Source organism: Cynocephalus volans, chromosome 12 (genome assembly GCF_027409185.1).
Source record: "Cynocephalus volans isolate mCynVol1 chromosome 12, mCynVol1.pri, whole genome shotgun sequence".
Taxonomy (NCBI): Eukaryota; Metazoa; Chordata; class Mammalia; order Dermoptera; family Cynocephalidae; genus Cynocephalus; species Cynocephalus volans.
In genome coordinates, this window is record NC_084471.1 from 19,609,201 (window position 1) to 19,621,769 (window position 12,569).

At 38.7% G+C, this 12,569-nt stretch overlaps 1 protein-coding gene across 2 annotated transcripts in view; it reads left to right on the plus strand.

The window, feature by feature from the left end:
- The window catches only part of SLC41A2 (solute carrier family 41 member 2), a 150,878-nt gene extending 144,897 nt beyond the window's left edge, over positions 1-5,981 (plus strand). For both annotated transcript variants that reach the window (XM_063075200.1, XM_063075202.1), the window contains exon 11: positions 4,149-5,981. In XM_063075200.1, coding sequence (XP_062931270.1) covers positions 4,149-4,334 — 186 coding nt within the window. In that variant the 3' untranslated portion in view covers positions 4,335-5,981. The remainder of the gene's footprint in view (positions 1-4,148) is intronic.
- Positions 5,982-12,569: the final 6,588 nt, after the last annotated feature.

Here is a 12,569-nt window from a genome sequence, read left to right on the forward strand (position 1 = left end):
TCTGGGTGCCTTTGTAGCAATGTGTAGATCTTTCTCGGGTCTTGTTCACCTTTGTATCCCCCCGGTATAAACCGAGTCTAGTGCCCGCCTGCAGCCTGCTCTCCGGCAGGTTCTAGCGGACCTGGGAACTCTCCTACCACACTATTCCCAACCAGAAATTCGTTAGGCTTTTTTCCAAACTGGTGGTCGCAGAGATGGTATCTGCCTCCCAGTAACAGGAAGTTTACCGGGCCGGAGTCCAGGGTGTGGTGGAGTGACAGTCGGCCCGCCCGTATTTCCTAGCCCTCCCAACACTGGTCGGGACGCCCCACACCCCCAGCCCCGCCAGAGAACCGCGGAGGGAGTGGGAGAGGAGGCCGGCCCGCAGGGTCCGGAAAGCCCCGCGCCAGGCCAAGCAAATGGGCTCAGTGATGGCCGATCAGGGCGGAGCTGCCCGCACCTGGGAAAATGGAGGCAGCACTGGGGCAGTGAGTGGCCTGGTGGTGCAGGCGGGAGCCGGGTGGGCAACCACCCCCCGAACAGAGCTGTGCCAGGGATCACTCACAGTGCTGTGCCAGGTCGGGCGCTCGCTCTGTCTCTGGTTTGTTGCCTTCCGTGTTCTCGGCGCTGCCGCCTCGGGCTGTTCAGTCGCGGCGGCGCCGCTCGGGCGCTCCCAGGAATCTTCTTTAATGCCGGCCTGAAACCTCGAATCCTGAATAGGGCAGCTGACCGCCTTCAGTGCGGCCCCAGCCTCCGGGATCCTGGCTGCATCCACAGCAGCCCTGGCGCCGTGTTCCCTGTTTCAAGACTCGCTTTTGCAGCTAAGAATCAGTTCTTTTCCTGCTCCACACTTCAAAGCTGTTGCCGGTAAATGAGGCAGCCTCTCCTGCCAGGGGCAAAGTGGCGTTGAGCCCCCACGACCGGCCAGCAGCAGCAGTCCTTCCTTAAGAGATGGCCAGAGGAAGGTCCACAAGTTTCCCGGCTGCCTGAGGCCCAGTGGCCACCTTTTCCACCTCAGCTACTCCGCGCCAGCCGCCGCAGCCGCCGCCATCTTGAAACTCCCCAGTGTTCTCTTTTCTTCACACACCCACCAATAATTGTTTTCTTTGTCTTTTTGATAATAGCTGTTCTATCTGGAGTGAGGTGATATCTCATTGGAGTATTGATTTGCAGTTCCCTGATGACTAGTGATTAGTTTTTTCATATACCTGTTGGCCTCTTGTATATCTTCTTTTGAGAAATGTCTATTAAGGTCTTTTGCCCATTTTTTAATCAGGATTTTTTCTTCTTTTTTTTACTGTTAACTTCCTTATACATTCTGGGTATTAACCCGCTGTCAGATATATAGTTTGCAAATATTTTGTCCCATTCTGTAGGTAGTCGCTTCACTCTGTTAATAGTTTTCTTTGCTATGCAAAATTTTTTTAGTTTGGTATAATCCCATTTGTCTGTTTTTGCTTTTGTTGTCTGTACTTCTGAGGTCTTATTTAAAAAATCTTTTCCCAGCCCAATGTTGTGAAATGTTTCCGCTGCGTTTTCTTCTAGTAGTTTCATAGTTTTGGGTTTTACATTTAGTTCTGTAGTACATTTTGAGTTGATTTTTGTATATGATGAGAGATAGGGGTCTAGTCGCATTCTTCTGCATGTGGATATCTCATTTGCTCAGCACCATTTATTGAAGAGACTCTTTTTCCCCTAATGTGTGTTCTTGGCACCTTTGTTGAAAATTTGTTGGCTGTAGGTGTGTGAATATATTTCTGGGTTCTCTATTCTGTTCCATTGGTCTATATGTCTGTTTTTGTGCTAGTACCATCTGTCTTGGTTACTGCAGCTTTGTAGTATATTTTGAAGCCAGATAGTGTGATGCCACTAGCTTTGTTCTTTTTGCTGAGGATTGCTTTGGCTGTTTGGGGTCTTTTATGGTTCCATATGAATTTTAGGATCGCTGTTTCTATTTCTGTGAAGACTGTCATTAGCTTCTCTCATTCTCTTTAAAACTATTGTTTCCTCCTGTACACATTACTGATTCAGTCAGCAGTTTTCTTTATTGAACCTCCATATACTCTAGTAATATAAAGTTTACTATGTAACTTGTTCCACTTATAGATAGCCTAAATTGTTTGGTTTTAAAGTATTTTAAAGTTCTGTCTTTTGGTCTTTTGTTCTTTAGCCTAACACTGAAGCAATGTATTATAAACTTAGTGTCTCCTGACACAAACCTTTGTCTTAAGTTTATATCTATCACCCTCCCTCCTCAGGAAAAACAGTTCTTGTTTTTACAGGATTCTCTTATATGACATTGTCTCCAGCTGATTCTCACTCATTCAATCAGATATTGAATGTCTATTTTTTAAGCTTGTCACTTTGCTTGGCACTGAAGATACAAAGGCGAACAAGTTCTTCTGAAAATAGGGCATCTGAAACAGAACACACTGCCGAGATGTGGCCTGACGCCTTCAGGTCCAGTGGGATGACTTTCTCTCTTGGTCCGTACGTTATGCTTTTAGTAATGGAAGCTGATATCATGCTGCCTTTTTACCTTTCCCTTCATCCCCCTAAACCAAGGCTCTTATTATCTCAAAGTAAGTTTGGCAGATATTAGGCCCTATTGTATTTGTTTTCTTCAAATGAGGAAATTTAGACTCAGAGTGGTAAGAAAGTTGCCCAAGGCAGAACTGAAAATCAAATCCAGGTCTTATAACTTCCAAGCCCAGGATTCTTTCTAATATTCCATGCTTCCTCCACACCCAAAACAGGGTCTCCCGATCAAACTTTATATGATTCTAAAACAATCTTTGCCAGTGAAACATGAAGGAAGAATTGGTGGCATGCAAAAGACAATATGGCTTAAAGTACAACCTCTCTCTGACAGATGTCCAAAGGCATTTAAAGTTCACTCCTTTGGAATGGGTACATTTCTCCCTGTTTGGACAAGCCACACCTTCCTGTAAAAGATGTCAGAACTAAAACGACAGCCCACAGCAGTTTGGGATCCAAGGTAGATGCTTCCCCCGTGCCTTACTTGCCAGAATAGTAAAATGTAGCAGACTCTTGGCATAGACTCTGGACGTAGGGTATGCTTCCTCCTGCACATACTAAGTGTTCCCAACACCTGAGGGGCCACAAATAGTAATAATGAAACTGTTAAAATCTGCTAATAGCAGACATTTATTGAAAGTTTACTTTGTGCCAGGCAATGAATTATTTAGTCTGTTATGTAATACTCACAGCATCCTCATGAGTTAGGGACCATTATTATCCCTGGTTTTCACTTGGAGAAATAGAGTCAGAGATGTTAAGTAACTTGCGTATAGTCAGCGAATAGGTGATAGAGAAGTGCTCTTAACCACCAGGCTGTACTTGCCAACCTGTCCAAAACCAGGGAACATTAACCCCTCTAACCCAGGGTTTTTTTTTTTTTTTTTTTTTTTTACTACTTCAGAAGTTTGAAAATTAGAGAATCCTCTTACTTTAAATGGGTCAAAGAAAAAATTTATCTGACCCCAAAATTGAAAGCATCCCAAAGGTCTTTATATTCCTGATATTCTAGAAAATACTTACACATATCACCTTAGTATTTGAATAGCCCTTTAAAATATTTTGCCTCTATTTGTCTATTTCTCTATCTATACAGACAAGTCACTCAACACACTTACCTTCTGATTATTGGCCTTACTGAAATTGCACTGAAATTTTCCTTGACAAGCCACAAATGGCCTCATAATTGGTAAATGAATGGCCAGTTTTTCATCTTTATTTCATTTGATATACCTACAATAGGAGACTTAAATAATTTATTTTTATTTTCTTCTTCATATATCTTCTTCCTTCTTTAAAAGGTTTATTATATTTTTAAAAGCTAGAACATAAGAGTGTCTTGGTAATTGTACAATGCTAATAAAATATAAAGATTATTGTGCTTATTGGGAATCTAGATGAAAAAGAAGATATATGTGAAAAGTTGAAGAAAAATTTTAACAGCAAATACATGCTATTTTTTCTTGTGAAAAGAAAATATTCTTTTTAATTAAAATTGCTTCTTTTCAAGCATGGTTCTTGACTTAGACACATGCTGTTCTTTCCAGAAATAAGTGGTTTAGGCTCATGGCCATGTTTAATGGGCTAGGAATGTCCAGGTGAGAGGAGTGATCTCTGGTGTTCTCTTCTAGGTATTCACTCTACTGTGGATTGCTGACTGGATGGTCCATCACTTCTGGAGGAAAGGAAAGGACCCAGATAGTTTCTCCATCCCCTATCTAACAGCATTGGGTGATCTGCTCGGGACAGCTTTGTTAGCCTTAAGTTTTCATTTTCTTTGGCTTATTGGAGATCGAGATGGAGATGTTGGAGACTAACAAATCCTACAAACTGCTCTCAAATTGCCAAGGAGGAAAACACAAAACAACCACTTACAGCCCTTTTTCAAAACTCAAATCAGTAGTTTGACTTCTGCCAGGGTAATCTTCACTTGGCCCTGGTTTAGTTATATGGCCTTAACATTTTTTTAAGGAATTTGTGTTGAAACCAGAATGAACAGTATTTGCTCTGCTTTTCATAGAATAAACGATAATTTGACATAGACATAGATACAGCTCAAGATCTGAAATTAATTAAATAAGAAACAATATATAGGTTGTTTACAATGTGAAATAATTTTGAAACCACAAACAGCAGAAATGTGCTTTATTATTGTTTGGCTTGTAATGCAAGATTAGAGGAAACAGCTCTAGTTTAGCCTTTTTTTTCTCACAGATGTGTTATACTGCAGAGCATACTATAAAATGAAGGGTGCCCAACCAAACTTTTATAGTTTTAATTGTGTCCACTTCTGTGCTAGCTGAGGATAAATTTACCAATTACTTGTTCCTAAATTGACCTAAATATGTTCTGCTGAGCATGAGATAAACTGACTTTTACCTGCATCTGAAATTATCCTGTGCTACTGCTAATTTAATTCCAGCTCTGCAAGTTTTTGGCAGGCTAACTTTTAAACATAGAATGATCTTGAGAGACCCTTAATGAAAGCAGTGGGTCATTTTTGACCATTAATTTGTTGAAAAAGTGTTGATCATTTTCAGAAAACTTAATAGTCAAAAATAGAAGATAACCTAATCTGCATTTGTAGAAGCAAGATGGTATGGGAAATTGTGTGTGTGAGAGAGAGACAAAGAGGGAAAGAAGCTTTTGGTGGAGAACTATACTTGGATTGTTGGTAGCAGGGATTATAGTGCCATCGGAGTATCAGCATTATAATTATTCTTAAACACATTTTATTGATATGCTTTTATCATTTGGTCCAAAAATTTTGCTACTGACCAGAATTCAAAAGTACTTGTTACCTATATTATGATTAATAGTTACTGGTTATTAAAAAAAAAAAAAGCTGTACCATTTAATATAATTAAGGTCAAGGATTTAGTATGAGCAAGTGATTCATTTGCTCCTTTAAAGAAGCCTACTACTTACCCTTTTAAAAGAGAAGTTGGTGGGTTATCTCAGTTATTGTTCATGCCTATACCTACCTATTTGCACAGGCTTATTTGTACATGGGACCCTATCATATACACTGATATCTTTCTTAAATATTTTTCTAAAACTCTACCCTATATTCTAAACACTTGACCAACACCTTAATTTTTCAGTAGGTAAGCATTTTGTATCACATACAGTTCATTTAAAAAATGCAGTGCCATCTCTTAAGACCATTAGATGTTTAATAATTTAAACTGATAAGGGAATAACAAATATACATTAACTTTGACCATTATGGTTTAAGTTGTGAGTTGAGTGTTATTATATAAACAGTAGGTTGTTTATAAATATATTGGAGGAAGTATTCTTATTAAGCTCTTAAAAATAAGGGGGCTGTGATTTAGAGTTATATATTTTTGCTTACTTTTAAAGTTTAATTATTCCATTCTTCTGCCATATAATGAAGTTTCTAAGGCAGAAAACTGAACTAATTCTAGAATTTCTCCTCTGGAGAGTTATAATATCATAAAGTGAACATTCTTGTAAAAGAAAGAATGATTAAGTTTAAGTTGATGAATATTCAGCTGCAAAGATTTTTTATTTTAAAAAGTTCATGAATAGTATCTTTGATTTTACTATAAAGCATTTATAAATTACTTATTTACACTTGGGCTGTATGATTCATAAACATTTATATTTCCCAATGATTTCTATCTTGATTTTTTTAACACACACACACAAAAATGCACAGCAAGCCACATTTTTAAAGCATTAACCAATAATGTTAGTCTTGTTCGTTACATATTCCAAAGCACATTCAGATACACTATATCATTTAGTGCTCACAACAGTGCCTGTAAAATAGGTCAGGTAGATATTCCTGTCTCTATTTTACAGCACAGGAAGCTGAAACTCAAAGAAGTTAACATTTTTAAGGTTGTACAACTGCAAAGTTACGGAGTTGTGAAGTTCCTAACATTTAGGTCTTCATTCTCCTAGGCTGATACTCTTTCTATCTGCGATGCTCCAAATGTACCAAGAGTACCTAACTAATTAACTGAGAGGAAGCCAGCTAGAGAAACAGGATTTTCTAGAATAACATAGAGTATTACTACATGTTTTAGATTTCAGACAGAGAAACCTCCATTTAATATATCTTGATAGTGAGTATGACCAACTCTAAATTATTCATGTTACTAAGACCAAAGGAAACACAGATAAATGAAAACTTTAGAATAAAGAATAATGCCTTATTTCATAAAACATTTAATTGCCACCACTTTTCCCAGCTCTAGCCATTTGACACAGATGCTAATAAATAACTAGGATGACTCACTTGAGTTCTGTCTCCTTTCTTTTTTGCTATTCATCCTTGGTTAGAGCAACAAAATGTCTAAAAGGCATGTAATGGGAAAAGTCAATTATAAAAAATATGTAGATTCCTTTTAAAAAATGATTACTGGTCTTTTGAAAGCCTTTACATACTGTGTAACCAATAAGATTACTTCTTTTATTTACCCACAAAAATCATTTATTATCAGTCTTATGTAATGTAAACCCGTAGTATTTGTATTTACACAACATAAAAACTCCTGCTTTCCAAACTTCTCCCTTTCACAAATTTATCAGACACTCTATTTATACACAGATAACCTTTTTAAAAACACATTTTTCATTCTTGCCCACCAACCATTTTTTTTTTCTTTCAAAAAATAAAATTTCTTAGAAATCTGATAAAATGGAAACTCCTGGTAACGTATCTTCTGGGAGACATAAAAAAATTCCACACCATAGATTATGAATGATGTAGCCAAATGAAGTACATTTTATAAAGTCTTTTCAGGAATTGGGCTTCCTTGCCTGACATCTATGATATAGTATTCCCATTTATAATGGGCTTCTGCCATCTTTGAATTGTTGTAAACTAAAATAAGAATAAAATTTAAGAAATATTTACCCAGCCTTGTTGTGCTTGCTCCTTGATGAACTAGAGAACATTGAACCTGTGTAGAAATCTCCCAGAAGAGACTGGGGTGATCTATGTATATATATGGTATATTTATGAAGTATAATAAATAATACCTAGACCTCCAATCCATTGCTTTACCACTTTTTGACTGTAAAATATTCTCCTCATTTCCTCACTCCTCTTGTTATTCAGCTTAGATTCCTCCATCTATCAATCTATGCATCTGCATCTCCCTCCTTCATACTTGCCCGACAAAACACCAGTTCTGGTTAAATACAGCTCTGTCTATTCTTTGCTTGTACCTGAGCAGCTAAATGTGGCTCATGAAAAACACATAACTGCTGTGATAAATCTTTAAATTTATAACCTCAGACATCAGATTAACCCTCAACAGCCCAGCAGCAGCCTAACTATATTTCTCTAACCCCTTCACTTTTTGGAAGATAAGGCTTTTGTCCCCACTGCTTCACTGAAAGTGTTCCTGTCAAGGTCACCAGCAGTCTCCATATTACCAAATTCAATGATCAGTTCACAAAAACAATTCTCACCTTATTCAGTCTCTAAAAGCATTTGACAGATTCTCCTCTCTCCTTAGAATATTTTCTTTACTTAGCTTCCAAGAGTTAGCCCTTTGCTTTTTCCCTACCTTAGTTGAAACCCTTTCTCAGTGTGTTTTGCTGGTTATTCCTTCTCTTCTATCTCTAAATGTTGGAAAACTCTAGGCTCCATTTTTAAAACCTCTTTTTTATCTACTTACTTTCCCTAGAGCATATCACTTATCTCATTGTTATAAATATCATCTATACTGATTATTCCCAAACTTATTTCTCGAGTCCCAGCCTCTCAATTGAGTTCCATATCTGTATTCCCAAATGCCTGCTGGACAACTCCACTTGAATGACTACTAAGTATCTCAAACATTTGAGCATCATTATCATCCACCTTGACCTAACTGACATCTATAGACCACTATATCTAACTACTGCAGAATACACATTAAGGGCTAATCTCCATAATGTATAAAGAACTTCTGTAAGTCAGGAAGAAAAAGACCAGTAACCCAATAGTAAAATAAAATAGCTGAAGAAGAGATGGTTCATAGGGAACAAACCAACCAACCAAATAGATGTTCAGTACCACTCAAACTAAAGGAAATGCCAATTAAAATCACACTGAGATACTACTTCTTACCTATCAGATTGGCAAAAATTCAAAATTGTATAAAACATCCTCTTGGCAAGGCTGTAGAGAGACAGACAAAATTGCTGGTGGCAAAAGCTCTGCAGAGGGGAATCTGGCCATATATAACAAAATTACAAATGCACTTATCATTTGACCCTGTAATCTCACTATTATCACCCTGAGAACCATGCAAGTGATGCCCCTGCCCTTGGCCCTCTGCTGCATGATTTTCAGCAGAATTTGGCAAACTATAGCCAGCAGGCCAAATTCAGTTCACTGCCTGTTTTTGTAAAGTTTTATTAGAATGAAGCCATGCCCATTCATTTACGTACGGTATGTGGCTGCTTTCCCTCAACACAGAATTGAATAACTGTAAAGGAGACCATATAGCCTGCAAAGCCTAAAATATTTACTATCTGGCCCTTTACACACACACACACACACACACACACACACACACACACACACACACACACACACACACACACACACACACACACACACACACACACACACACACACACACACACACACACTTCACCCACTCCCGCTTTAGAGCGAATTGCTCACACACACACACACACACACACACTTCACCCACTCCCGCTTTAGAGCGAATTGCTCAAAGTTTATTTTTAAATCTCCTCCTGGTACCTGGACTAACTGGGGTCAGCAGTGCCATCTAGGCAGGGTACCCCAACCTGGAACTGGTCCTGTATGGTCTCTGGTTGCCAGAAGCACCTACCTCAGTTTTTTAAGTCACCATCCAAGGCCTGGGACTTTTCGGGGCTGACAGTGGGCCCCCATTTCTGTTTCTCCACTTCAGAGCCCTTTCTAACCCTTGTGTGGGTCAACTAGATGTCAGAGGTAGTTTCAGGATTCCTAGTCAGCCCCAGTTCCAGGAAGTCAACTTGGTGAACCGAGCACTCTTACTGGCCAGAATGATAATGGGCTGCCCGAATGGTGCTAACATCGATTTGGGGTGACTCATGTCAGACAGAGGAGAAGTTCAGAGTTCTGGGCCACTGACAGTCCACAGTTAGCCCTTGGACTTGAGCCTCAGCAATCTTTTGTCAGTATTCTGACTGTGGCATTGCCTCTGGTCTAGAGCATCTGAGGGTGGCAGGGTGGTGGCAGGCATCCTTTACCTTGTGCATCCCTTGCCACTTGCACCCAGGGAAGTAGGTCTCCCCATTTCCCTCTGCAGGCTCTATGCCATGTCAGGCAGTCCTCTGGGAGTGGCTGTCCCTTTCTATTCTGAAGGTTTACAAGACCATTGCTGCACAATTTGCCCTTTTAATTGGTGTCCTTCTTGCCTGCAGTAGTTGAGTGGTGATGTCACGCTTTCTCAGGTCTGTCTTAAGTTGTGCTAGACAAGGAACAAGCATTCATTGGGTGGATGGGACCATTCTTCTCACTCTGCTCCTGGGCCCCTCACCTATCCTTCCCACTGGCAACAGTGTTTAGAAGACAGGGATGTAGTCAACATTGAAAGAGATCACAAGTTAGAAATGCAGTAATTATAGCCCAAAAGCTCAAGAGAAAACATGGTTGGAAGACTTGTTCTGCATTAACACCATAAAATTCCAAATGGTAAATTTAGTATGACCAAAAACAAGTTATAGTTCACATTTTCCTGCATACTCTGAGTATGACTGGACTTTGTGGATACCATCAGCAAAGCATGGTAACAACCTTTGAGAGACTCATTGGAAGCCAGTATTCACTGAAGACAAGATGGATGATGTAGAAGCAGGAGTAATGATGTAAACAGCATCAAATAAATGGTATTATGGAACTACAGAGGCAAGAAAATCTATACTGTTTCAATGCAAATAGGCTCTGAAGAGCCACAATATTGCAATTAATAATGGTGTTGGTACCTTTTTCTTGCAGTGGGAGATGTATAATTAACAAGGAATGACGCATTTGACAATAAACACAAAAAGATGGTGCCTGGACACTATGAAGAATCATTTGTATTTACTGTACAGTAATCAAATATGTAAGTTCCTCTTTTCTACCCATTACACTAAATCTTCATTGATAAATCACTATACTTCACATGGATTCAAGAATTTTGTAGAACAATTTAAAGTCATATTGCTTATGAGGACAAGGGCCCTGCAAAGAATATTAGCCTGGAGCCCCACACATCCTAGGGTCTTCCTTGCATCCAGCGTTTTGTAATCTGTTCTAAAGATATTCCTGAACATATACGTAATGACATACTTCAGAGTTATTAAAACTTTGTAATAACCAAAGATAAGAAAAAAGTTGTTGGTCCTAGTGGAATAAGCTGGTATAGCCACACAATGGAACATTATGCAACTGGGAGACGAAAGGACTAAGAGAGAACTTTACAAACTAATATGGTGAGATCTCTTGGATATATAGTAAGATGAAAAAAGCAAGGCATGGGACAGTGTATAAAACATTCTTTTTGTAAGAATGAGGATAATAAGGATAAACATTTGAGAAAGAAAGACTGGGAGGAAAAACAAGATACTAAGAAAAAAGAAGATGCATGGAAACAGATGGGGACGAGATTTGTTAGTGTAAATTTTTTAGATCATTTTGATTTTTGAACCATGTACATGTATTACATATTCAAAAAATAATTTAAATTTTTTATTTTAAATGAAAATTTATTTTTAAAGAAAAGTATATTCTTAGACCTATTGATCCCACTTCTGTCCTAAGGTGATAATCAGAATATACATAGCAGCAATATTCAGCTTGAAATTTTTTATTTGAAAACAGACTTAGATTTTTAAAAGTGGTATTATATGTAATATTGTACAGTCGATGAATTTATATTTTAAAGAGCCTTTGATGAGTTAGAAAAACATTTATGACAGAATATGTGAAACACACTGTATACAAAACAATGTATGGAATGATACTAATTTTAAAATTTTTTTTATTTTAACATTTACTTGTACATATTTGTGGGGTACAATGTGTTTTCTCAATACATGCATATACTGCGCAACAGTTTACTTAGGGTAGATGGCATAGTTTTGTACCCGTTAGCCTACCACTTCTCCTCTCACCACTCTTCCCCGTAACCATTATTCTGCTCTCTGCTTCTGAGAACCACTTTTTTTTTTTAAGATTCTACATGAGTGAGATTATGCAGTATTTGTCTTTCTGTACCTGACTTACTTCACTCAACATGATAGTTTCCAGTTCCATCCATGTTGCTGCAAACAATAGGATATCATTTCTTTTTATAGCTGAATAATATTACATTGTGTATATATACCACAGTTTCTTAATCCATTCGTACGTTGATGGGCATTTAGGTTGATTCCATCTCTTGGCTATTGTGAATAGTGTTGTGATGAACATGGGAATGCACATGTTTTTTTTGATATATTGATCTCATTTCCTTTGGATAAATATCCAGTGGTGGGATAGCAGGATGGTAAGGTAGATCTATTTTTAGTTCTCGGAGGCACCTCCAACTGTTTTCCACAATGTCTGCACCAATTTATATTCCCACTAACACTGTAGGAGGGTTCCCTTTTTTCTGCATCCTCGCCAGCATTTGTTATTTTCTCTTGTTAATAACAGACATCTGTTTTAGTCCGTTTTGTGTTGCTATAACAGAAATACCTGAGACTGGGTAACTTAAAAGGAAAAGAGGTTTATTTGGCTTACGATTCTGGGACAGCTGCATCTGGCGTGGGCCTCAGACTGCTTCTACTCATGGCAGAAAGTGGCAGGCAGCCGGCGGGTACAAGCAGATCACATGGCGAGAGGAAGCAAGAGAGAGAGAGAGAGAAAGTGCCGGGGTCTTTTTAAGCAACGAGCTCTCACAGGAACTAATCGAGCGAGAACTCACTCATGAATCCCCCCTCCCCCAGGGAGAGCATTAATCCATTCATGAAGGATCCACCCCCATGACTCAATCAGTTTCCAACACTGCCACACTGGAGATCAAATTTCCACATGAGTTTTG